Source organism: Aulonocara sp. 'chitande type north' Nkhata Bay, linkage group LG15, assembly GCF_057382095.1.
Source record: "Aulonocara sp. 'chitande type north' Nkhata Bay isolate Kocher_YH1m ecotype deep benthic linkage group LG15, A_spYH_male_GT1.1, whole genome shotgun sequence".
Classification (NCBI taxonomy): domain Eukaryota; kingdom Metazoa; phylum Chordata; class Actinopteri; order Cichliformes; family Cichlidae; genus Aulonocara; species Aulonocara sp. 'chitande type north' Nkhata Bay.
The window spans coordinates 5,062,418-5,089,033 of record NC_141358.1 but is presented as its reverse complement, the minus strand read 5'-3'; the positions used below and the strand labels follow the sequence as shown (position 1 = coordinate 5,089,033).

Here is a 26,616-nt window from a genome sequence, read left to right as displayed (position 1 = left end):
GTGCCTGTCCTGCCGCTTGTCAACAGCCAATGCCAGAAACTCATCATCATCCATTACCGCCGTGCCCTAGTAATTAAATCCTGCTTAATGCCTCCTAACGAGTTGATAAGACATGATTAACTGAAGCTTAATTAAGTGCTAATATATGGGATTAGTGTCTTCTGACAAAGCTCTTGATCACAAGAGGTCAGTGCACTTCTGAACTAATATATTCTATTCTGTATGCCCACCAACCTGCTTAGTAGAGACTGGAACCATGTACTGTATATGTGTGTGTTTACAGATCAAGCTATCAGATTTTGGCTTTTGTGCCCAAGTTTCCAAAGAGGTACCCAAGAGGAAGTCCCTCGTGGGCACACCCTACTGGATGGCACCAGAGGTTATCTCAAGATTACCTTACGGGACTGAGGTGAGGACACATGCACAGAAATAACATTATTCTACTGAGGAGTTCAGGAGCATTTCCCTGTATATGTTATGCATGTATGTTTACTGTCCTGGCTGAATAGACTGAATGTTTTTGCGTGTTCAGGTGGACATCTGGTCTTTAGGCATTATGGTGATTGAGATGGTGGATGGAGAGCCCCCTTACTTCAATGAGCCCCCTCTGCAGGCCATGAGAAGGATACGAGACAACCTGCCCCCACGGCTAAAGGAGTCCCATAAGGTAAGAAAAGTCGAAGGCGAGTTCTCAATAAGTAAACGGATCAGACTTTTGCCAACAGCAGAAGAAAATGTTCTTAGAGCTGTCAACTGTTTAGCTGTAAAAACGCATCTCTGTGTGACAGCTCACCAGTCACACCTCAGGTGCAGAGAAGTGCAAGGTAACATTTATGAACTTATATTACAAAAGTACTACAACTCTTTTATTTTTGAGACACATGGATCCTGTAAATATTCATATGAAGCTACGGGTATTTAATTAAATTAATAGGAAAGACTTCTACAAACAGCTGTAAGCAACAGACCAAAATTTCAGTTCATGTTAATGTGTTTTTTCTAACTCAGATTGCATTTATTGTGAGTATCATTACTCATTACATAACCTAAGACTGGTCTGTGTCTATGTATGAGTATGTAATAATGGATACACCAGAAATATGGCAGTTGTCATATCTGAACAAAATGGGAATTTCAGTAGTTTTAATCATAAACCAAAGTACTGAACTGTTAAGATTTTGGGTAGATCGTAGTGCTAATTCAAAGTAAAGTGAACACCAAAGCCATTACAATTCATTCTAATGGGGACAGAATTTGGTGAGCGGTTGCTGGAAATTGTTGGCAATTGCTAGTGTGAAATTAGCCACAAAGATGTAGTGCACCAAAAACCTCCTTGGCATTGCTTTGGTTTCTAGCAGATTGCTGTGGTTGCTTGTGCTTTGCATGGCAAGCGCTCCTCACCAAGTGGTGACGAAACTTTGAGAAGTGCAGTCGAAACTGGAAATGCGTTCGCCTTAAAATAAAAGTTTCCCTTTTTGAAAGGTGTTGATTGCAGTGGTACAACCTGTTCTCATGACAGTGCGTTGCAGGCTTTAATCTAATGACTCGTGTTGCTGTTTGTCCCTCGAAATGTCCTTAAAGACGGTTTTATATCAGTCGACACTCACGTGTACCAATTAAAAAACTCAATAATCTGCATTTGGAAGGTCGTGAACAAGTAAGTTGTGTTGCCTTTCAGGCGAGAGACCCAAGTTTGAGTCATACATGTCAATTCTTTTTACGCTTCATTTGTATAATATTCATGCATGTAATTCATCTAGCAGCTTTTAAAAACAAAAAGAAGCTCAGGAAGCTACCAAAATATCTTGGTTTCCATGGTGATGCCTCGCTGTTTTCTACAAAACGTACATGCTTCTGACACTATGTTTCCTATTGAAGTACATTACTAAAATGTTCATGTTCCCATGAACACAAAAAAAAACAGGAGACCACAGGAATACCAACAAATACAAGGTTGTTTTTTTTGTGTCACAGCCTCTTTGTGATGACAGCAACGTCTGGCAAAAACACGACAACCAATCAGGGAAGACACATTTCCCACTAGCAATTGGAGGTTGCCGGTGGTTGCTGACTGGTCTAAAGTCATGTGTGACTGACCTAAATGTTCCCAAAGTTGATGAAGAGATCAACATCTGTGTTGTCACTAAAAGTGTGTGTGTGTGTGTGTTAATTTTACTGCTGTTTTTTTGGCTATGTTATACTCAAACCTAGCTAAGCAGATGAATTCAAACATTTGCTCACATCTCCAGGTGTCAACCGTGTTACGCTCCTTCCTGGACCTGATGCTGGTGAGGGAACCGTCCCAGAGAGCCACAGCGCAGGAGCTCCTCCAGCACCCCTTCCTAAAGCTCTCGGGACCCCCTTCCTGTATCGTTCCCCTCATGAGACACTACCGCCATCGCTGACCTGCTGACTCAAACCCCAGCCCTCTCCTCCACTAAAAACATTCACATAAACACACTACCAGGGTGGCACTGCCCTCACCCAGCCAAAACACCCCACTGCTTGGTGGTGTGCCACCAACTTTCACACCTGTAACCGTGAAGTAGATTAGCTAGAGGAATATCTAAGACATACATTAATAAAAAAAATTAAAAAACACAAGACAAAGCAAAGAAGAAAAAAACTATTGAAACCATGAACTGGAGTAGAAGAGCGTAATGTGCCAGAGGAAACTCTAGACATCCAGTAAACTAAGCAGACTGCCTCGCCCTGCTGCAGTCTTCTTTCTTCCCAGACTGTAAGTCTTCAGCGCCATGTAGACTTGTTGTAGCCATCCAGAGCTTCTCAGAGGGGGTGTGACAACATGGAAGGACCCAAAGCGACCAGCGTGCTGCTCCAGACCCGAGCAGCAGAGGGCAGAACAATCAGTATGAAGAGAGAGCGGGTTTTTGACTGGTCACGACTGTTTACCGCGTCGTCGGTTCATCATAAGGAGCGCAGGCTGCTGCTCAGAGACGAGCTCTCTCGCATCTCTTGTCACACACTAACAGTGAAAATGTATTTTAGAGAAACCTGTAAGTTTTTCTGTACAGTTTTGATAACTTGCAGTATTTTATCGTGTCGTAACCATTGTGATATGAGCGGTATTAAATAGAGTTTCTGCAGAGATCTTTCCTACTGTTTATAATCCACTTTTTGCTTAAAGATATAAGAGATATCCCAAATAAACCCACCTAAAACCTGTTACTAAAAAAAATACTAAATATATTTATTATCTTACATTTGTAGACAGAACTTCCATTAAATGTTGGGAAAAAAGGGTAATGTCAGAATTTTGTATGACATTTTCAAATATTTATTTATTTATTGGAACTGAAGGTATATTTTTTTGGTAGTGTGGCCTTCTTTTGTTTGGTTTTTCTTTTTGGGGTTTTTTTGTTAGGTTTTGACTTCAATTTCTAAGAGCGCATTTGGCAGACAGTCGGTTTATCATCCAAGCAATACCCCAGACCTGCTGTATTTATGAATCCATGACGCCCTGTATTTATGATACTGTAACAACATCATGCATTTAAATGTAGCACAGACTGAGTGGATTTGAGAAAGGAAAGAAAAAAAACTAGCTTCACGCAGACTTGTTTTTTTTTTTATATTAGCAGTCTCACTGTGTTTCTTTCTTAATGCCAAAGAGGCGCCTGTCCAAGACGCCTCCCTACCGCACAGAGTTTAGGATGCTGATAAAAGGTTTTCTGCTCACATCCTCGCTGTCATCATCTCACTCCTTATCCCACCTCAGTCAGTCAGACACACACACTCGCTATCACCGGAGCTTTGCTGCCATTCTCATCTCTAGTTTGGACCAGGAGAACAGTGTTATCCCCTTCCCTGTTTTTACCCATCATTCACTGTGATATGTAAATATGACTGTGTGTACGTGAGCCTGTGCGTCTGCGTATGTCAAAGAGCAAAAGAGGTGGAGAGGTGTTTATCTCTACAGCATCTGAAAGTGTGTGTGTGCGTGTGTGTGTTTGTGCGTGCGCTGCTGGCTAAGCCTTGACAGTGAGTCAAGATTTGAATGAGTAAACACTTATCTGTGGTGTTGGCTTGTATAGTGATATTGCATGTTTGTTATCAGTGAAGCTGGTTTCAATTAAAAAAAAAAAAAAAACACCCATAAAAACATCAAGATGTGTTGCATGGATTTTTCCTTCATCACCTTATTATGCAGTCGTCTCTTCTTCTTTTGTTTTTTTAACAGCACACTGTCAGAATATCCTAAAGAGGTCTTTTCAATCATCAACAGTTTATTTTCTCTTTGTTGTTTTTGGGTTCTCATTTCCAACAATTTCACCTGTATTTCACCTCCGAACACAGAAGCAAAAAAAGACACATTCATGGATCAGTGTTGCCATAATATATTAGGTTATTTCTCTCTCTTCCCTCTAAGCCATTTCCCTCTGAAACACCATAATGGGATATTGATTTAGCTCGGACAGAGAATGGAGCTTCTTTCTCACAGGAAGATCGACAGTGGTCTAGTAAATAAAAACACAGCTACTGGGGCCACTGAGAGTATCAGTGAGGATGACACCAGCTTGTAGAGTCAATGTTTGAGTTAGTGGAAAACACTCATCTGTTCCAAACACAACTTTTGTGTGTGAGTGTGTGTTTGTTTGTTAGTTTTCTAAACAACCTTTGGGAGGTATTTGAAATAGTTTGTGTCTTTAAATGGAATGATTTGTAATGAAGCAATAAAAAACAGATTATCTAAATGTGTTTATATACCATAACAGGCCTGCCAAAGTTGTTAGACCACCTTTGGGCTAGTTCCTGCTGCTGTAGGGTCTCAAGGATTGACACACACACATGCAGCTCTTATTGGGATATTTTTGTTTTATGTTATGTTTTTTTTTTTAATATTATTAGAAGATTTAAAATCTTTTGATTCATTACTTAGAATTTTTTTAATAATATACTGAAAACAATAATGTACATGTATCTATCTTTGCAGCTCATAAAGGAGAGGCAGAGATTTGCACTGGTTTCTGTAATGTACTGTCCTCCCTGCATTCAGTGTTGTTGTAGGCTAATAAGGTCACGGCCTCAGGTGTAGTGCATGCAGGTTACCTGGTGTTGCTCACTGGACTGGATATGAACTAAACCCTTTTTAACAGCTATGATGCCATCTCCTTATGACGCCCGAACAAGTAAAACTAAAGGGATATGCCCAAATCAAGGAATTTTTTAGGCCTTTTTCACGCGTGAGACTTGTCTGTAGCTAATAAAAGCTGAAGAAAATCGCAGCTTGCCGACCTTCGACAGTAAAAGTCCAACTGGAAAACTTAGAATTTCCTCCAGAATAAAAGAAGACAGGCGGAAGATCGTGGCTGCAGTTTTTGAGAGTTTGTGAAGCTCAGCAACAGGTGAGTTTTCCTCAGTTGTTGTTAGCATGTAGCTTTGTAGCAGAATGAAGGCCGGATGCTAACTTTTTAGAAGCGTCAACAGCTAATTGAAAATATGTATGTCAAAGTAAAGCATTCCTATCTGTGTTAACAAGCACAGATATCCTGCTTTGTGTTACCCGTCATGTAGTGGTTGAATTTAAAAAGCTTATTCGAGGTTAAACAGGGTAAATTCTCTGTCTATGTGATGCTCTTTTGTACAGTATGTTAAGCTCAGGTTGCTAATGCTAACACTTAACGTAGCCGCACAATCATGGTACCTCTTTGTAGGCCTACGGGGGATTTAAGGTTAATGTTTTAATAAATGCATAAATAAATACATCCAAAAATCTATGATTTTTAAAAAAATTAAAAGTATATGCTTCGATTGCTATTTGTTACAATATGTGTCAACTTACTTTTTTCTAATGAGTAAGTTATTCTAACATGAAGATAAGTAAAACAATGTAATATAAAACAATGTAACAGATGTCTTGAGCTATACCTGGCTTCTTTATATTTTCCTTGAAAAATTAGAAATATTGAAATGAAAACATAAATGAACGTTCTTAGGTAGCTTTCTTTTGCTGTCCTTCAGCAGTCTTTAACAATAGTTCTCCAGGTTTCTTTTGTTCTGTTCTCTCAGGATGACCCCACGCTGCTTCAGTAATGTCAGGGTGCAGTTCTCTAGAGAGGCCAGTCCATGACTGATATTGTTCCACTGTGTGTGTTTTTTATTCAGGTATGCTTTTACTGCACTGAATGAAAATGAAGCTATTGCCAGTAGCAGTCAGGTACAAAGACTGGACTGAATGGGATTAAAAAAGCAGCAAAAGCCCAAAGAAAACCTTTGAAAGATCTTCCTGCTATTGCTCAAGATCACTTTGATTATCAATTAAATCTACAGTGCTTAACAAAATTATTTGACAACCTATCATTAAAAAAACAACAACATTTTCCAAATCTAATCAGAAACTTTTCATATTATTTATTAGGCAAATAACAAACAAAATTCATATTTATACCCAAATTTGAGCTGGCACACTGAACTCCAGTATACCATTCAACCAATGGCATCTCCATCAAAAATGGTAATATACTTCACTATTTTTTTTCTTCATTTTTGTAAACCAACAATTTATAAATTCACAGATAACAACAATAATTGTATTTTGGCATATATATATATATATATATATATATATATATATATATATATATATATATATATATATATATACACACACACACACACACACACACACACACATACATACATACACACACACACACGTGTGTGTGGTGTGAAAATTGACTTTGAAAGTTCAGTAAGTTAAAACAATACATTTCAAATGTCAAAGGAGCTCACAAATTTTTAAGTTAATAACATTTTTGAGTGAAATTAAGCTGACACACAGCTTTATACTTTTAATAAATTTGAGGATTTAAGTTTCCAGTAGTTAGTCTGATTGAGAGGACATCTACTTTGATGAGTTACAACCGAGGATGATGTATAACATCCATGCCGCTGAAACAAATCGGTGTAGAAGACACAAATGTCCTATTTATTTTCAATTAAACAAGACCCAGTGTCAAAATCAATACCTCATCCCAGCAGCGTCTCCTCAGACGGGTGCATCAGTCAATTTTTCTCAGTCACCTTATTTCATTCATCCTTTTTTTTGTCTTATTCACCAAAAGATAGGAAATAAAATAGTGATTTATTTTTTCATTAGAGCTGAAAGAATGAGACTTTGTGCTTTTAACACTGTAGTAGATAATAGTGGAAGTAGTTTGACAAAGGAGTAGACGTGAGTCCAGCAATTTATTTAGAACGAAACAGAAGAGTACGGCACAGGATTGCATCAGCAGAGGTTTATGCATAGAATTTGATTCTGAAAATAATTTACATATATTTATAGTTTTTTTTTCCCTTTAGTAACCTCATTTTCATAAACACACATCTCATCATTCAGTGAAATTCCTCGCTGTTTAGTACATAGTTTGTGTCAGATGGATGCATTTCTTTCTGCCTCTTGATATGTTCTGTACGTCGGTGCGGACATCAGATTTGCTGAAGTCAAAGCAAAAACTTTGAATGCCACTGTACTGCACACTACAAGACTGTCAACACTATGGTTGCATTCAAAATGTAATAATAAGAGGATTGGCTAAAAAAAAATATATGAAGGTAAGCTTATACAGAACCAACAGGAGAGAACTGAAATAATTTATCAGCCATTCCGGGAAGAGAAAGAGAGAAGAAGGTGGAAAGACAGCAGAAGCAGAAATTTCAGACATTTCTTTCAAAGACAAGTTGAATAAGATTAGGCAGAAGTGACCAACTATGATCCAGTGACGCGATGACTTTAAAAAAACAAACATACTATAACTTAGAGAGGTCTGAATAAAATTAGTTATTTTCATAAAAGCTTTACTTTTTTTTCTTATTTTAATTAAAACTCTAAGCAGATTCTAGACCAAGATTTAATTCAGTAGCCGGTGAAATTATTGTTTTTTTTGGTGGGTTTACACTCCCAGCTAAATCCATGACAGCTCCCCCCTCCCCAAACTGTCCCATTAATTTATGTTTCAGCTTTTCAAAAGTTCTTGTGGGCAGTACATGCTACACATTTATCAATCGAGGATTCAGCCCAGTGCGGGGGTCACGATTCTCTGTGGTATTAGAGGCCTGGAACAACAAGGAGACAAAGTCTGTCATCAGGTTAGCTTCGGAGAGAGCCGAGGGGAGCCGCTGCTGTGCCGGTTCACTACATGTTCTTGTACATGGAGCGATCTCTGGGGAGCTGGGGCTGAGCCGCTGTCAGCTTGAGGTGAAAGTGGTAGATTGTGAGGATGATGACGATTATTAGGCCCAGAATGAGGCCCAAGATAAGGGGGAGGGTCTCCTCCAGGCGCTCCCGCTGGTCTGTGATGCATTTGTAGGCTGCAGAAAGTAGAATGATACACAGTCTGTATGAGAAGGTGATCGAACGTGACTTACAAAGGGCAAAGATGGTGTGTAGATTATTTCAGAACTTATTTGTATTGCATGCTGGATGATATTTTTTTATACCTGAACTATATTGTTATACATAATATCAGGGTATTCTTTTATTCTATTCAGATTTAAGGCTGAACTTCATTTAGTTGTGTGAGTTATATACTTTTCAATGACAATAAATTGAATGCAGTCTAATCAGATGATTGTTTTCTTGATGAACTGAGTTTATTGTCTGGAAAGATTAAATTACCAGAAAAGACTGAGACTTGAACCAGTCAACATGTTAGCATTTTTGCTTAGAGGTGACTCAGAGCTGTTTGATTTTCTGTCGTCACTTAGATAACTTTGGATGTTCTTGAAATGCATTAATGTCCTTCAACCTTTCTGCTTGTAGTTGTTGACATGAAGGAGACACACACGTGGCATCTCACAAGTTTAGTCAAGCATCTCTGTTCTCTGGACTTTTTCTCAGGGTGGCTGTAGCTCAGAAGGTAGAGCAGGCCATCTATTTATTGGAAGGTTGCTGGTTCAATGCCTGGTTGTGTTCATCGGGTTTGTTCTACTTATGTGCAACGCAAGGTAGAATTCTAATATTTCAACAAAATTAACAGTTTTGTTTTTTGTTATTCTTTTTTTGCACAATTGTTGTGATGATCACAATAAGTCATATCTCTTTTGGTTAGACTTTTTTTTTCTCTTTTGTGCATTTTATAGTTTGATACACTGGTGTTTGTGGGAGTGGGATAGGACACCTAAGCCATCATTGGATGTACAGTATGTATATGGGGGTTAAAGTTGAAGGTGCTTCTCCCCGTGGACAGCAGTTATACACACTAGGAGAAAGGCAGTGAAGCATTGCACAGCCTAGTTTACAGCAGCTAAGGGACAAATGATTCTTACAAGGTGATTGGACAGAGAGGTGAGTACGTCTATAAAAGCTGCATTCAGGGCAAGGATATGACTGCACTCATAAACTCCTAATGACCCCCCCCCCCCCACCCCCTTTTTTCTCTCTCTCCCCCTCTCTGCATCTCTTGTGTCCCCACCTCCTCTTTTTCCTCTTGTCACCCTGGCGCCTTCTCTGCAGCCCTCATACTGCAGCAATAACACCCCCCAGAGAGCTCTGTTTGCGAGTCAGCAAGAGAGACGTACAGCTGTAGCACTCTGAACCCCCAGGATTTCTCATTATCATCATCATCATCTCTGTTGTTCCACGAAATGTGTGACCAGAAAAGCATGATAGTGTGTGTGGCAGCAATCGGGCAGTTTTTCATCAAAGGGGTTTTCTGTTGTGCTCTTACGTTCACTGAACATGAAGTCAGATGCGATGTCAAAGGGCTGGATCTGGATGTCATACATGGAAACGGTGATGCCCTTCTGGTGGTCACTTGAGATAAGAGTGAGGGTCTGCTGTGCCGTGCACACATAGGAGCGCCCGGCAGGGGTCACCAGGGCTGACAGCCGGTGGGTGCTGGCTGTGTGCTTCCCAGCTGGAGAGAAATGAAAAGGGGGGGGGGGCGTGTTGTGAGTGGAATGTGAAGGAGGACATTATGATGCAACCAACACTAAGGTGCTTGTGTATGTAACTGACCTCTGGTTTAATGTAGAAAGGATATCCAAGTTAATAACTTGAAACATTCAAAGTATAATATAGGTGGCTCCTGTTGAAATTCTCCAAAATAAAATGTATTGAGTAACGAACAAAGTCTATTGGGGAGTAATTGTTTTTTGGAAGAGGTCCGATTTATTCATCCGGTTTTTTTTTTTTCTCACTCAGTTGTTTAAAAAAATAAAAATGTGTAATCTCAGCTAAAAGTCACAGGGTGAAAAAATAAAAAATAATTAAAAATCTAAATTAATTTTGCTAAAACTCTTAATTGATGTTGGTGGGCGAAACTCCTACATTCCTACACGAATCAGCCTCTAATTCCAGCTTAATGCTGCTGGGAAATGAATGAGGGGAAGTTGCGCGATGGAAATTGCTGAGTCTGAGACTCACGGTTGTATGCGTTGATGAAATGCGATGTCTCCGAGGTGTCGTAGACGAACTGAACCTTGCTAATCTTCCACACCTCGATGCCCTTGTCACGGAATTCCTGCAACACACGGGGAGACATAAACACTCACGCACACATGCGTCAAACGACGGGAAAGGTGATTTGGCCTGCGCTCGCGAAAAACTGAGTTACTCGATTTTTTTAAAAGACTTTTGTGTTGAAATCTTTGGGAAATTACCAAATTCTGATACATTTGTTAAATTTACTGGGAACGTTTCTTTTAAACCAGAACCAGTAGATTTAATTATATTTAAATCACGGGATTTGCACTAATTTTACACAGGCTACGCGCTGTTTCTGCGTGTCAAAACAATGTAATTGGCAGCCAATTTGTGAATGCACGCATTTTCTTAAGACTTATGGGGATATTTTGGTTACATTTCATGTAGTGTAGATACATTATTTTCGTTTACTCGCCTTGGAAAAGTAGATGCGGAGGATGTAGGCGTTGTTCTTCCAGGTTATGTGGATCTCTGACTCGGTGCTCTCACATTTCCCCTCGATTTCTGCGCCACGGGGGAGAGTGAACGACGCCTGCTCGGTGATCAGCTGCAAAAACATTCAGCAAGCGTCAAGGTGGCAAATAGCGGACTGAGTTTCCAATGAAAGAAAGCATTATCTGTGCGCCAGATTGCACTGTAGTGGTATATAATACAACTGCATGATTCTGAATTTTTTTTTTAAATTAATTTTAATCTCTTTTAAATGTTTCGAAAAGTTTGCTGTTATCCGTTCTTTATAACTGGACTCATAAGAGAGAGGTCAGCATTTTGCGCACAGCCGTGGGTCACAAACGCATATTTTAAATTTATCGTAGGCCTAAATTTATTTAAAGTAACTCTTTCTTCTTAACAGGAGTTTAAAGAAATCACATTGAATACAATGTAAATATTTTACATCTTAAAAATCCCGTTTCCGATGTTTCGATCCGTTTTACGCACAAACCAAAACGTTTAATTTTAAGCGGGTTTCTCTCATTCCTGAAGCATGCGTTGTATTAAAATTCAGTGGGGATTCCTTACGTCTATCCCGTTGAGTGCAAGCACGTCATATGGCACGAGGAATTTTACAGCGAACTCCACCATGAGACATGTTGTGCCGTTCTCTCGAACCGCGAAGATGGCTTTGTCTGGGTTGTCGGAGAGACCGGACAGGTTTTCACCTTCCTGCTCAGCCAGCACCACGGACAGCGCCAGCACACCTGACGACAAGAACAGAGGAGGTGAGCCTGGTGACAAATGGCTCGCAGACACACTCACGCACACATTTGGGCCACCCCTGAAAACATGCAGAATCAGCAGAATCTGCGTCGTAAACGACTGGAGTTTAAGCTGAAGCCACCTGGCATCTTTTAGATCACCTCGGTTTCTGGTGACAAAGTCAAAAACGGGTTAAAAAACCGAGAGTGAAGTCTGCAGTATCAGGGGAGCAACAGCACATCACGGACTGCAGTAAGAACAGCCTCAGGAAGTGACAAAACTACAACTCTTCTTACATTTGAAGCTCTTTTTTTCCCACCCAAATGAGGAGATAAATAATGGGTGAAATACGCCAACTCATGGAAATATAAGAACACGCGCGCACACGGAGCCAGTAGTGGCCAGACACAAGCAGTGCACGTGCACGCCCATACACTTACACACACTGCAGTAAGGAGTCACGACAGCTTCACACACACTTTCTTACCAAACACAGTGAACAGCAAAAGTCGGGCGCTCTCCGTGGTGCTGAAACCGAGACGTCCCATCGCTACCAGCTTCCCCGGAGCAGGAAAAAGAGCGGGGGCTAAGTGACTGGGCAGCCGGTGCTGAACCCGCGAAAAGAAAAGAGAGAAAGGAAGGCAGTGAGGGGAGGGAGAGAGAAAATGACAAAAAGAGAGAGCGAGAGAGAGAAATGGGGGGTGGGGAGAGAGAAAGAGAGGAGGATTGCCTCTTCTCAGCGCCAAGAAGTCACGCTCAAATCATCGTGAATGCTGCAGGAAAGAAAAAAAGTCTCCAGGTTGGGCGTGAGATCCGGTTTGCGCCGCAAAAGCTGCCCGGCACCGAGGAGTTCTGGCTATCCAAACCGACCTCTCCTTTCAAGGTTGACAGGCTTTAACCCAGCGACAGCCTCTGCACGTTATTAACGTCACGAAGAATGATCCCTCTTTTTTTTTTTTTTTAAAGAAAGAAAAAGTCGCTTAAGTTAAAAATGATCGCGGCATGCAGTGTCAGTTATTCCCGCAGTGCTGTGGTATCCATGTCTGTGGTAAAGCGACTGCAGGTTGGGGTTGAAATGATGGATGTCTGGAGGGAAACACCGACAAAACCTCTCCCCCTCCTCCCTCTCTCACTATCTCAAACTCCACTTGTGCAAGGTTGAAGCCAAGTGCGTTTGAGAGCGAGAGCTACAAAACGCTCATAATGAGATTATCACTCTTTCTCTGCCAAAATAAGAGGGGTGTGAACCCGGCACCGGAATCAGTACAGCACTTAGCTTTCTCTAACTTTACACAAGGATGATTTTGAACCCACAAGATCAGAGAAAAATCTGCGCTTATTGACCTTATGGAATTAGGGCAAAGTGTGAATAAATGTTTTATGTAACACTCACTACCACAAACCTTATCGAGGGTAGATGCCACACAGACGCATAGACATCAGATTTAGACTTTATTTGATGTTAAGGTGTACTGGAAGATACAGAAAAATCTCACAGCACAACAAGCTTATGCTATACATAAATAATACATATTGTGTATGGCACATCACCTCTTCACCTTTGATGAACACTCCACCTACTTTAAAGGGAGTGGCATATAACACCGGACAAAGTTCCAACCATATACTGACACTACAGCATACACAGTCGTAAGGCTGCGAGGTACTACGCAAACAGTTTGATTCATTTGTACTTTAAATATGGGTGTAAATGTAAAACTTTAGTAGCATGGATTTATTGTTTCCACTCCAAACGGAGTAGATCAAAGATGAATGCGTTCTGGTAACTCTCACGGAAATTACCGGAGTTTTGAAAGTCATGTCTAAACGATCTTTGTGGGAATCCGTTCTTAAAGTAACGCGGGCAAACACGCTTTTTAAGCGTTTGTTTTTCTCACATGAAAGTCAAACTCGCACTTGACGGAGCTGATGCTGTCGATGCTGGCTTTGCTGTCGACCTGGGGATGTTTTTTAACAGCCTGTGGAAAAGTTTCTGATCGCGGAATCCGCATTGAAAATGCCGTCGGATCCTGTTCCAGCTCTTTCGCATCCTTTTCAAACTCCGGGAAAGTAAAGCGGCGCAACATTTTGTTGCTCAATACAGAGAAAGTCGCGGCTGCAGATGAGGCAGTCGGTGCCTGGGGAGGTTCAGCCTTGCCGGGAGACCTTTCGCGCCTCCTCACGGTTCTAGAATTACGCAAAGGGACCAGAGTGCGCTCAGGAGGTGCGGGGCTGAGCATGCTGGTTGGCAGGCTGCACCTTTTCTTATAATAGCTGTCGGGAAATCTGTGTAGACCGAAGTCTAACATTTTGGTTCGTTCTGTTGCCAACTCATTCTCACTTTTGTTGGCAAGAATGGGGGTCATTAAAATGCCCAGAGCAGAGGGCGCGCTGGGTCTGTGGCTGTTTCTGCTGGGCCGAGGCGAGAACAGTGTGGATCTTTGAGCCTCACAGCCCATCGTTAGAGGGGGGAGGGGGTCATCTGAGGTGGTCGGCCTTCCCTCGGTTTTCGGATGCTTAAGGTTGGGAGAAATACAAGGACGGGGTGCAAGGGTCGAGACTTCAGAGAGGACCAGATCAGGTGGAGGCGAGGAGGCGCCTTCGTTCTCCGTTTCAAACTCCTCTATCGAGTTCATGGATGGCAACCCGCTCCGCTTTATCCGCGGGATTGGCTGCCGGGTGCAGTTTGGAGCCAATAGGCAATGAGCATGATTACACGCTCGGAGGACCTCCAGTCTGTCTGCTAAATGTCCAACCTTCTTCTCCAGCTCGCCGGGTCGCAGCTGCGCACTTCCACGAGCGCCTCCGTCCTCGCGGCCCTTTTTGGAATTGTTGGTGAGAGCGCAGATGCATTCAGTGTGACCAAGAAACTTTGCCACTCCAATAGCAGAGTTTCCAACTTTGTTTTGTCGGTCTATCTGAAGACCCAGCCTCTTGAAAGCTCTCACCAAAAACTCGACAACGTGCGCGTGACCTGCCACCGCGGCGTACATGAGCACTGTGTTTCCCCACGAGTCTACAATCTCCGGGTCCGCGCTGTTTCGGACCAGGATCTTCACCGCGTCCAAGTGTCCCTGCTCACAGGCGTGACTGAGCGCTGTGCGCCCGTTTCCGTCCCGACAGTTGACGCTGGCGCCTCTGTGCAGCAGGAGCTCTGCAAACTTACACCGAGCCTGGGCATCGGGCAGCAAGACAGAGGAGATGAGGGGAGTCTGTGCGCCCTCCGTTTTGGAGTCCACGATTTCCCCATCCAGCGCATCCAGAACAAACCGGGCCAGGTGGACTTTATCCTTGGAGATCGCATCCAGGAGGATCTTGGTGCCTGTTTTCCCGTTAGACTTCCCGGGAGCTTTTAGCATGTTTATTAGAAGATTATTATCCAATAAGTTTATTAAAATTTATTTACGAAAACTCATCTTTCTATTAGTAGAGCAGGTTTGGAAAACCTCTTTCCCCCCAACGATTGCTGACAAACAAAGCCTCCACCCTAATTTTATAGTGAAAGGGAAGCTACGGAGGAGTTGCCGGGCAACGCAAACATAATTAGCCTACCACGCTTTGTTCTTCTTTTCTAATGGAAATACTTTGTTTACAATGACATAAAAAAGAGCGTCAGCACTGGAGCTGCCTGTGTTCAAGAGAGGACCTGGCTTATCAATTCACTTGTTGAATGTGATGAGACAGCAGTGGTTATTATTTGTGGGGGGGCGTGGGTGGTGTGCTTGTGCCCTACAGTGTGCTTTAGAACACAATTATCAAATCAGAGAAGATGAATAATCCACATTACAGCCGGGAGAGTATATGGTAGCATCTGAATGAATCACATTTTCAGTGACATCATTGGTGCAGCTTAACTACAAAATTGGCAGCACGATGTTTCAGCATTCCAACTAACAAAACATGCTTACCTCACACCCCTGATATACGTCTTCCTCTGGCCTGCAGTGTTTTCTACTATCCTCGATTGTTTTTGTGCAATGTTTCTCATGTAAAACTGTAAAAAAGCTAAGCAAACAAAAGAAACCATTTTCTTTCTGCAAAGTTTCACTATGACTGCAGAAAGACTGCAGGGCTGGTGGTGGTTATAGTGTGACAGCATGTTAACATTTATGGTGCCCTCCTCAGATGAGCTGCACAAATGACTGCATGGTTGGGAGAAAATTTATTTATTTAGGTTTGGGTAACTTGGGCGCAATATTATTAGTGTTGTGTAATACTGTAAATTTAGGTCCATCCATCCATCCATTCGCTTCCGCTTATCCTTTTCAGGGTCGCGGGGGGCGCTGGAGCCTATCCCAGCTGTCATAGGGCGAGAGGCAGGGTACACCCTGGACAGGTCGCCAGTCTGTCGCAGGACCAACACACAGGGACAGACAACCATTCACACTCACATTCACTCGCACATTCACACCTAGTGACAATTTGGATTAATCAATTAACCTATCCCCAAAAACCAGGTAAATACAGGACCAGTGTTGCTGACGCCAATAATAATTTTAACTTATAAAGGCAGCTTATGTAGGTGAGAGCAGTGTGTCGTAACTTATGAGGAATCCACATCAATTTCCAAATTCTGAACATTAATGACACTAAATCCCTGCACTTTTTACTTTCCACTTTAGTTAATACAACAAAACACACCTTTCAGATTTTCATGTATTTTAAAACTGGAGCCCTGCAATGTAAATGTGCCCATCTTTAAAGCACTTTAGGTCGACTGTTTTTAAATGTGTTAATAATAAATAAAAAAGGCTTGATTTAGCAAAAACAGGTTCAGGCATTTTTCGTAATGAATGTTTGAGGTGTTTTTTCATTCCACCAAAAAAGAAGATAGGATCGATACTAGTATGAATCCAATACTAATACCTGCGTTGATATTGACACTATCGCTATTTGAATCAATGCACTTTTATGTATACACTTTGCATACTGCAAGGAAAAAGCTATTTAGTTCTTTTATATTCAAGCCCAGGCAGACAACTCTACAGCTAATATTTTGAAAACCAGGCAAGCGTAATGTCTTTATATTTATACTTACACTTTCCTAGTCTAACAGACTACTCAAAGTAGCTTTAAGTAGCAAATCACAATTAAGAGAGCAGACGGATACATGACAAATGACACTATGGATACGTTGGATAAACAGAAGTACACGCCTGGGGAAATGTACATGATTTTAGCAGTACTGTACTTTTTCCCCCCAATTGGAAATATTTTATTTCCCTCAAATTCAACAAGGTTAGGTCAAACACAGAGTACGTTCTGAGGAAAACACAAATGAGCCACGTAATTATGTCCCATTTTACACCTGGATTTATTGAGACACATACTATAAAACAGTATTAAAGGAGCTGGATAACAACAGTATTTTCATTGCTATAAGTTCAACAGTACAATATAAATACAAAAACACGCACAGAATGTCTGTCGACAAGCTACAATTCAAATAGAAAATAAAGGAGATACAGTAGAAACTGAGGAAATGAAATCAGTGATGTTGCTCTGCAAAAATAATCTGCTTTTTTGACAAACTCGAGAGCCAAAGGTTACATGTAAATCACACAACAGAAACATTCAACTAGTGCAAAAAAGCTTCTAACATAATCATCTTAAACTACACATTATCTAATATATAATATATATTCATTTATTTATATATACTTTCATATAAATAACCCCTTAATTTGGCATTTTATCATTCATAAAATAATTTAAACATCCTAACAGACACCGAGTGGCACATTTGAAAGCGATGGAATAAAATTTAAAAGCACTTTTACTCATTTATCTCTACACTAGATATGTGGTGAGAGCTTTATATCGTGTTGTGTGGTGCAGTATAAGGGCAGACTGGAAAACAAGAAAAGAAAAAGAACAAACTCAAAAACAAAACAATGGTTGATCATTTTTCCCCTCACCCAGCAGACCCACTCAATCCCCAAGCCCTTAAATGGCAGAACACAACTGGTCCAAAAGTAAATTAAACTACATACATTCCAGTATATACAAGAATATCCCGTCTACCCTTTACATATAACACAGCAGAATAAAACAGGGGAAAACAAACAAACAAACAAAACTTTTTAAAAAAGGCCAAAATACCCATAGGTGCCTTTATCCTTAATGTTTTTATATCATTACATGACTTTTTTGTCAGTTTAGTCAATGTTAGTGTTAAATTATAACAGTACTGCACATCACACTTTTAATTCTCTGCAGAGGCATCAGGGCACAGTACCACCACCTCCAACATCACCTCTGTAACATCGTTAGGAAGGGAACCTGCTGTAGACAGGAGTGAACACCAGAGACTTCTACGAATCTGTTATTCGGTCCACCCTCCTATAGCCAGAGCAGGACAGGGAAACTGCGAGGTTTACAAGCTGAGGGTGCTCAGGTGCAGTCAAGAATCTATAAAGGGAGCACTAGCATTCAACAATGCTGTAATAATGACAAGACAAAGAGACGGCTGCCAGCCAAAGTCAGATAGAGGAATGGGCGACAGCAAGTGTGGAATACTGTTTACTGTTACAGCTATGAGGGAATTATCTTGTTTGCATAGTGTACGTAGAGTACCAAAAGTATTGCAGTTTAAACTGTACTCATGGAAACGAGTAAAATACATGTAAATGTAATTTCCAAGTCCAAAAGAAGCACAGCTATTAAACCATCTCATGAGTACCTAAAATTAAAGTAAGTGAAACAAAAAAATTTGATTGAGGGATTAGCATGTATTCCCTGTGATCCCTTTATAGTATTCTGACTCAGCATGACAATAAACCTTTTTTATAGTCATCAAAAAGTCAATAACATGTCTTTGTGATAAGGTGGAGGATTGTGTAACATGGAGGGAGAAAGGGGGGTGGGTGTTGCCACTCTTAATACAACAATTTTATTTTTTTAAAAATACATTCTTACTGAAAACAGAAAACCTACAGTAGTGCACCGCTACATGTTCTGTGTTTTTGTTAGTTTTTCTTCTCTTTTTCTTTTTTAACTTTTTTTGACAGCCTATCAGATACAAAGTGCTCAGGACACGACTGGTGTAGCATACAGTGTATTTCTCATACAGTTGATTCATTTGTGCTGAAATGACATTAAATCTTATACATACTCTTCATCCCTCTGTTTCTGCAGCGGTTCATTGGATACTGCTTTTTTTTTTTCCTTCGCAAAAATGGTCAAATTGGGAACAGAGCCTGTTTATGTGACCTGTCATGAGCCGGCGTGTGTGTGTGTGAGGAATTTGGTGTATGTGTGCTTGTACTAAGTACTGCTAATAGCTGAAGAGAACATACAATGTGATGGCAACAGAGAATTTAGATACACTAGAGGAGACGACGTATTTTCCTGTGTGTTCTCCGAGGTAACGTTTCCTGTCTCGATAAGTGGTTAATCCCCCCTGACAAACGGTGATAAGCACCAATGGCTCAGTGGTATAAAGATAGTGGTTGGAGAGCACACGATGCATGGCTGAGTGAACAGAGCAAAAGAAGAGGTGTAGGGCCGGGGCTGCTGTGTGTCTGAGCGAACATAAATAAAACACAGAAAGTGATGCAGGAAGGTTTTCATCTCTGGACTGTAGAGGGCTTTCTGTGGAGTGTTTTCTGCACCTTCTTGTGTTTGAGTGTACAAGTGTGAATGTGTCTTCCCAGTCTCAGCCGCTCACACCACTGTGGCAGGTCTGCGGTCCATCTCCTCCTCCAACTTCACCATCTGCTGCATGTCCTTCGTCTTGGAAGAGATGGAAGACAGTTAAGACAGACAGACAGACACCTTCTTTTAATGTGTACAAGTGGAAGATTTTCTAGTGGATTTGTACAACTTTTGTGATCAATTTGTGTTCAATTTTTAGTAAACAATTTATCAGTATGGGCTTCAGATTTCAGGATTCTGTTGGGTGTATCTCTGAATTGCTTGGCAGGTAATAAAGCCACATGCTTAGTTGGAGTAATTGTTGCCTCAGTGGGACACAGTGACATACTATGAAAGTAAATGATTATGAGCTGGAGTAGAAGCACAGAGGAGCAGGTTGTGAGCTGGCTGTTTTTACTTAGTAATAGCTGGTGAGTCATGGTGATAAATGACTTGAGCTTCTAGTTGGCACTCCTGACAGCGCAAGAGCTGCAGACTAAAAATGTGGGAGTGGAATTTCATCATACAGAGGAAAGAAACACTTTCTATTTCAAACTGTGCAAATCTCTTCAAAGACAGGCCTGTCGTGTACTATTCCCCTGCTGTACTCAGGGCTGAGTCACTTGAGTAGATCATTATAGCAATCATTTAGATAGCAGATAAGTCAAGACTTAAACAGGCTCGGTGAAAAACTGAGGCAATGAAAACGTGACTAAGAGGTAGGAGGAAAAGACGTGAAAGGAAACACGATCACTGAATGATGCAGTGACAGAAAGGTGATGTCAGAGGTAGAGATGAGGGGAGATGGCGATGCCTACCTTGAACCTGTTTGTTTGCATGGTGTGATTTCAAAAGCTGTGCCGGAAGAAGCAAATCAAATTAAAAGAAAGGAAAATGTGCATACATGTGAAACATGTACAGGTACTATGACAGATGGTAAAATAAAATGCAAAAATGGGGACATGATGACGTAAACCGTACTTTCTTCTATTTGTAATGTCGGGGGAAAAAAGACGCTGATATTATAATCTGGCTTTTTTGTTTGTTTGTTTGTTTCATTTCAGCAGTTTTGTTTATCTTTAGTAATTCAGGGCAATTCTGATCCTAACTTTGGGGGGAAATTTTTGCATAAATAATAATTATATCACAAGCAATAACAACAGCAGTCAATATGGCAGTGAAGGAAGTACAGTTGTGTTTAGAAGTTTACAAACCCTCATCATGAGCATTAAAAGTATTTGTTTGACAGCACTCACTGGATTTACCAATTTGCAGAACAATGGGAAAGTCCAGTGAACTCAGTAAAGATCTAAGAAAGAAATCTGTAGATTCACACTAGTTGGGAAAGTCCCTCTGAGCCATTTCTGGTACTGGTACATTACACAAAGTGGATGGAATATTGAAGAAGAGTGACTACCTCCAAATTCTTAAATTTCACCTCAAATCAACAGCTAGATAGTTGAAAGTTGGGCACACCTAGTGGTGCCCAACTTTCCAACAGGAAAATGATCCTAAACTGGTTACAGTGCTGGAGGAATATATACACAGAGGACTGGAATGTGAGTGTCCGACTCTGAAATTCAGAGAAATTATCTCCACTAAAGATACATGCTTTACATTCATTCTACCCTGGAAAAAGTTAGTGTTAAAAAAAGTTAAAAGCCCGAAATTACAATGACAGTCATGCCCATGATGAGGGAATGTAAACTTATGACAAATGTATCTAGAACATTTAACTAGTCCCAAAGCTTGAGTGTCATTTATACTTTCTAAGCCGGTAAAGCAAGAAGCTCCCTAAACTGAGGAATGTTCTGATATGAGCAGGATATGGTCCAATACTAAATGCTGGGTTTAAACAACAGTGTTAACAGCTTAGATAGCAGTAACTGTGATTGCTGTCACCTATCTAGATCAATTTACACTGTAGTGGCAGTAAAAGGTAATTTCCTTCTATGTACCTGCTCATTGAACTTCTCCAGTTTCTCCAGCTGCTCTCTCTGGTTTTTCTCTAGCTGCTCCATCTCCTTCTGATGCTTCATAGCCAGCTGCAGAAACACGGAGACAAAGGCAATAAACTAAATTGTCATAAATAAATAGCAATGTTTTTTATTACAATGAAATATGTTTTAGTAGGGGGAGTCATTTGGAGCATTTGATTCAAGATTAATGATCATTATGCAACAGTGTGTTGTAAAACAAAATTCTGATGTCGTCACAAACAAGAATGACAGGCTGTCTCAGCCTGAGGAAAGAAACTACTCTGAGGTTGAGCGCTGCAGGAGCAACAACTTCTTTATCACTTGCCCAATGGCAGCAGGGTGAACAGACTGAGGGATATTACACTTTGTATTTAAATTCCAACAATGTTAATCCAGTGCACAGGCTAAAGGAATAATGATTGAAGTGCTCTTCAGCTGAGGAACAAAAAATAAACATCCTACCCTCTTCCTCTCATCCAGGAACTTCTTGGTGTTGCTGCTGTTTAGCTCTCGCACTCTCCTTCAGAGCGGAACAAAACCATCACAACATGAAGTTACAATGAGCGCTTAAGAGCCCCAAAACAACGACTGAACGATTACATCATGGGCGTGACCCACCTCTCTCGCTCTGCCTTATTTTTGATAGTCTTGTCCTGGCTGATGGCTTTACTGTTTTCCATGGACATTTTAGCCTGGTTGGCACGCATCTCTTTGCTCTGCCTGCATTGTGGAACAAGCAGCTGCATATAAGACAAGTTGTCTGCATCCAATTTTTGGCAATAAAATCTCAGAGTAGCTGCCCCAAATGATCATGTCTGATCACTTGCAGTAATCCATCCCTATGTGTGTGAGCAAGCTGTGCGGGTCTCTCACCTTTCATGAATGAGTTTGAGCTGCAGGGTCTGCTGCTCCTGGACAGTGGCCAAGAGCTTCTTGAGGTGTTCACACTGCTGGGTGACGTGGCTGTCCTTCATCTCCTGCTCCTCACTGCTGTGACTACTGATTAGCTCTGACCACTCTTTGGTGTGCTGTGCTGTGATGTCCTTTACCTGCATGCGAACACACGAGCGCATTAATAACTCACAGCTAAGATACTTGTCATCCTCACATCTAATAATAGCTTTGTGGAAAGAGCGTTTGCTGTAAGTTACCTTGGTTTTATGATCAGCAACTAGCGTTTGAATCTTATCTTCTGTCTCCTTCTTCAGCTCTTGGCAGTTGTTTTCACTGTAAGGAACCCACATGTACAAGTGGACAAGAGAGGTTTAGTTGAATTGATCTTAAGGAATGGAGTCAAGAGGGGTGGGCAAAGTTAGGTATGTCTTTGATTTGTCTCTGTGCATAAATGGTTATTTGCAAAGCTTCACATCACACAGGGAGCTTTATAGAAGCAGTGTCGAGTCTTGCACGGGGACCTCCTGTCCTCTTTGTATGCTCTGTGCAGTTTGACACAGCTAATATTATTTTCTGAGCTCTAGATGTCGAGGTTTGCCAGTGTAGCAGGCAGAATAGAACCCAAATGCAGGACTCTGGAAACTAGAAATGAACTCAATAACACAGTTTTAATGGTCTACAGGGGGAAAGAGAACAAAAAAACATTCACTGAGCAGGAAAGAGTCAAACAATAAATACACACGAGGCAGTTAGGGAGATGGGAAACACAAGGGAACATAGCTGCAACAAATCAGGAAAACTAGACAGGTAACTTAAAACTCAACATGAAGCACACAAGACTATCAAAATAAAACTGGAACTAACACCAAGACACAGACCCAAACCTCAGAATTTGACAGAGACAAAAAGATAAACAAACATAGAGACAAGACTGACTTCACAAGGGAGACACTAAAGGACAAAACACAGAGATGAGACTAATGAGTTTGTGTGTGTGTGTGTTTGCTTTTGTCTCCACTTACCCTCGTTTCTTGATGGCTTTCTCTAGTAGCTTCTCCAGAGTTACCTTCTCCTTATCATGCAGAGACACTATCTTGTCCACCTGCGTGCAGTGAGTTTTCTGCATTGTATTTTGATCCTAGTGCAGAAAAGGGAGACACGTTTATTATTTATAATTATTATTTATTATATATAAGTATTTACCTATGCCATGCAGATGCAGTTTTAACCTATATTGAAACCAATTTGGAATCAGCACAACAGGCAGCAGCAACAACAACAACGATTATTGTTTGTAATACACTCATGTTGATTTTGTTGCTCCCCCTGAATAATGAACCAGCAGCTATCTTTTTTTCAGCCAACAGATGGGTCTGCAGGTACTGATATACATATGTTAAGCAACAGGACTAAATTCTGTGATGATTAATCTGCATGTATGACTGAGCCAGCAGCCAATATAAACTGTGCCGATCGCTGTTTGAAGAAAAACAGCAAATCATTATGTGTCTGGATCTATAGACACTTCTCAGTATTTTAACATATGTGCCTTCTTTACTCCTGGGATATAACTCAAATCTCCACAAATCCATCCCTGAGAGGAAGGGAAAAGGAAAAGTTTGCAGTAAAGAAACAGTTGTATAATTTCCTGCATCTCTCTTATACAGACTTGCTTTGTGCAGCCAGGAGACACTAGAAGCAATATGACACATTAGCATACTCAGAAGCACCCTATGTACATTATGAATGGACTGTCTGTGTGTGTATGTGTGTGTGTGTGTGTGTGTGCATGCAGTCAGTGGTCAGTGGAAGATGAAAGGTAGAGCCGCCTCCCCTTCCACCGTTTCTATCCCTCTGAGCATCAATAACTGTCAGGAATAAACAGCAGCCCCTTTGTATTATTAGCAGACAGGTCTGCAGTAAAACAGTCACCCACCTTTGAGTGTTTCTTCTTTAGAGTGTTGAGCTCCTTCTGCTGCTTTTTAATCAATTTAAGGTACGACTGCAGTGGGAGAGATCCATGTTTAGTCACGATGTACAATATACTAGACTCAGGCAGCATTAATAGTTGGCGTGCAATTACTTCCATGAGATAATTGTGAGTTTAATATTGGTGCAAAATCATAACTACAATAGTATTTGTTATTACTAAAATATAACACAAAGTAGTTATTGTTTTTTAGGTCTAAACATGATACAGACAATGTCAACACCTGAAGCAAAGATTACTTCTATATAATTGCTCATTTTCATACATATGCCTGTACAGACTAAACTAAAGGAAACCTGCTGCTGAGCTATGTGACAGGAGTTACAATACCAACCTTCATTTGCTTTAAGTCATCAATGCTGACAGTAGGCACGAGTGCGTTATCTGAAACAGCAGTGGAAACAAATGTTATTCTGTGTTTACATAGTTCGCATACAGCATGTTTAATATGTCTGTCTTTACGTCAGCGTATACCCTTCTTGGCTTCGGTCGTGTTATTTTGGGCAGCGTTGGAAGTCTGGGCCATGTCTGAGCTGGCTTGCGGTGTCACACTGGTTTTCACGGTGTCACCTTTACCCTTCCCTTTCTTGTCGTTTTTGGAGCTTCCGCTGGGAACATCTGCTATGTCGTTCTACAAAGGAAAAGAGACGCATTTATTCAAACTGGCTGCATCCTTTCAGTCAGATACATGCGATCAGACCAGTTTTGGATTCGTATGGGCGCCGCTTCCAAACCCATGTGTACCGTGTCAATTCCCAGTGCTTTCATCTGGTCAGCTCTCTTCTCTGCTATAGTCAAAAACTTCTTTGGGTCTGATAGAGCATCCACAATAGCTGAAACACAAAGAGATTTAGAAGATTTCGTCATGAGCCTGGTGGGCTGAATGAATAACCTGACGCTGAAATGTGTCATTCAGTGCAAACTTTGTATGACACAGCTTTGCGTTCCTGTCTACGTTCTGAGAAAGTCTCCTTATCAAATCTGAAATCCTCTTCACGTCTTGTTTAAATAACCGTTACTAGGGAACAGGATCTTATTTTCAGCTCTTGGTAAAGAGCTGCTTGAGTAGGAAAGTGATAGCGACAGATCTTGCAGAATAACCACTAATGGTTACAGTAATGATTCCTCAGTGCGAGCCCGTTGGCTTTATTTAATGACAACTCCAATTGTCCTGCTCATTTGTATGCTCGTGCCTGTTCGAAACCATTACTGCAGAGTCACTGTCATCATCATTTGTGCCACGCCATTACTGTGAATGTTAAAACCAAGGCAGAGAAAAAGCGAGCAGGAGAGAGTTTTCTTGCTTTCCTTTCTCCTCTCCTCTCCCTGCAGGCTACAGCAGCTGCTTTATTATACTGCTCTCAGAATACTTATGGCGGATATTAAAGGTTATCTATACAAAACAAACTTATAGTTCTGTTTTACCCATGCACTGAAGTCTATCCAGTAATATAAAATACATTAAGTGCTGCAATTTGTGTGTTTCCCTCACCTCCGAAGCCGTCGGGCACGTAGGTCTTGAGGATGATTTGGCAGAAGACTGTGGGCAACGACAGCGGCTTGTTGCCTTCGTTTCTCAGAGAGATGTGGCGGTAGCCAGCCTGCAGGCCGTCAAGAGGCAGGATGCGCTGCCCAATCAGCTTATTGTTGTCGTCGTAGACTGCGATGCGCAGCACGGCCAGGTCTGGTAAGATCACCTAGAAGGAAGGCATGAAGGGAAACAGTGGGTAAGAGGGAGGAGTAACCACACTGAAAAAAAGGAAAAAGAAACGTCGCTATTAGTTCTACCGAAATTTTGGAAGTCTACTGAGCTCATTCTGCTCTGATAATGTTTAAAAAGATAAATATTTGCCAGACAAAGCAGTAAAAGAAAGCAGCATCATTAAATGGGAAGGTCGAAGATGGAACTGCAAGGGACACAATCGGGGTATAGTCCATGTGTGATAAAAGAAAAAGACACGATAAAGGAGGAACACACTGCATATCTGACTGCTGACAAGCCCGTCTCTGCAGCTAGTATGCATCCAAGGAGTGGAGAATATCTCGTGTACATATGTATGCTTTTAACTTGTGTCTGCAGATGAGCTTCTGTACTCACACCCTTGGAAAAAAAGAGAGCGAGAGAGTGTCTTAACTGGGCTTCTATGTGAAGATAAGAGGATGATTAATACAAAGACGATGGGAAGGTGGGAGATAAGGCTGAAGAATACTCACTGGAGATGAATGGGTAGAAGCATCGCGTGTGTGTGTGTGTGTTTGCTTACACATTCACAGCCCTGCTGATGCACTGTGTATTGTTCGCTTGCAGTCATGACAGCGGTGTGTATGCATGCAAAAAGTGTGGCGGCATTTGAGGGCATCTGTGTGTGTGGAGGTGAGAAACGAATCTTGCTTGCAGACTGCTTATGATGGCCCTCTTTGATAGGTGTGTGTGTGTGTGTGTGTGTGTGTGTGTGTGAGAGCAGCACTGCGGC

At 41.3% G+C, this 26,616-nt stretch overlaps 4 protein-coding genes across 9 annotated transcripts in view; 1 reads left to right on the top strand and 3 right to left on the bottom strand.

Annotated features, from left to right (window-relative positions):
- Nucleotides 1–26,616, top strand: part of pak5 (p21 protein (Cdc42/Rac)-activated kinase 5) — a 108,700-nt gene that overhangs the window by 76,158 nt on the left and 5,926 nt on the right. For all 3 annotated transcript variants that reach the window (XM_086263330.1, XM_086263328.1, XM_086263329.1), the window contains 3 exons: nt 284–409; nt 533–667; nt 2,250–5,366. In XM_086263330.1, the coding sequence (XP_086119456.1) occupies nt 284–409; nt 533–667; nt 2,250–2,405 (417 nt within the window). In that variant the 3' untranslated portion in view covers nt 2,406–5,366. The remainder of the gene's footprint in view (nt 1–283; nt 410–532; nt 668–2,249; nt 5,367–26,616) is intronic.
- lamp5 (lysosome associated membrane protein 5) lies at nt 7,191–12,760 on the bottom strand. The gene is made up of 6 exons (XM_086264286.1): nt 12,132–12,760; nt 11,468–11,646; nt 10,863–10,994; nt 10,388–10,484; nt 9,690–9,878; nt 7,191–8,331 (listed from the first exon to the last, which is right to left on the bottom strand). Exons 1-6 carry the CDS (start codon nt 12,190–12,192, stop codon nt 8,156–8,158), a joined length of 834 nt encoding a protein of 277 aa, XP_086120412.1. The 5' UTR covers nt 12,193–12,760; the 3' UTR covers nt 7,191–8,155.
- On the bottom strand, nt 13,248–15,201 carry LOC147312313 (uncharacterized). Its single transcript, XM_086263331.1, has one exon. The coding sequence runs from the start codon at nt 15,001–15,003 to the stop codon at nt 13,522–13,524; it is 1,482 nt and encodes a 493-aa protein (XP_086119457.1). The 5' UTR covers nt 15,004–15,201; the 3' UTR covers nt 13,248–13,521.
- Nucleotides 16,935–26,616, bottom strand: part of plcb4b (phospholipase C, beta 4b) — a 75,069-nt gene continuing 65,387 nt past the window's right edge. For 3 of the 4 annotated variants that reach the window (XM_086263323.1, XM_086263325.1, XM_086263327.1), the window contains 13 exons: nt 25,635–25,839; nt 24,887–24,975; nt 24,617–24,773; nt 24,477–24,526; nt 24,089–24,154; nt 23,175–23,290; nt 22,410–22,485; nt 22,132–22,307; nt 21,877–21,978; nt 21,721–21,778; nt 21,238–21,324; nt 20,098–20,134; nt 16,935–19,378 (listed from right to left, as the gene is read on the bottom strand). In XM_086263323.1, coding sequence (XP_086119449.1) covers nt 19,302–19,378; nt 20,098–20,134; nt 21,238–21,324; nt 21,721–21,778; nt 21,877–21,978; nt 22,132–22,307; nt 22,410–22,485; nt 23,175–23,290; nt 24,089–24,154; nt 24,477–24,526; nt 24,617–24,773; nt 24,887–24,975; nt 25,635–25,839 — 1,296 coding nt within the window. In that variant the 3' untranslated portion in view covers nt 16,935–19,301. The remainder of the gene's footprint in view (nt 19,379–20,097; nt 20,135–21,237; nt 21,325–21,720; nt 21,779–21,876; nt 21,979–22,131; nt 22,308–22,409; nt 22,486–23,174; nt 23,291–24,088; nt 24,155–24,476; nt 24,527–24,616; nt 24,774–24,886; nt 24,976–25,634; nt 25,840–26,616) is intronic. The other variant, XM_086263326.1, reaches the window with a different exon arrangement.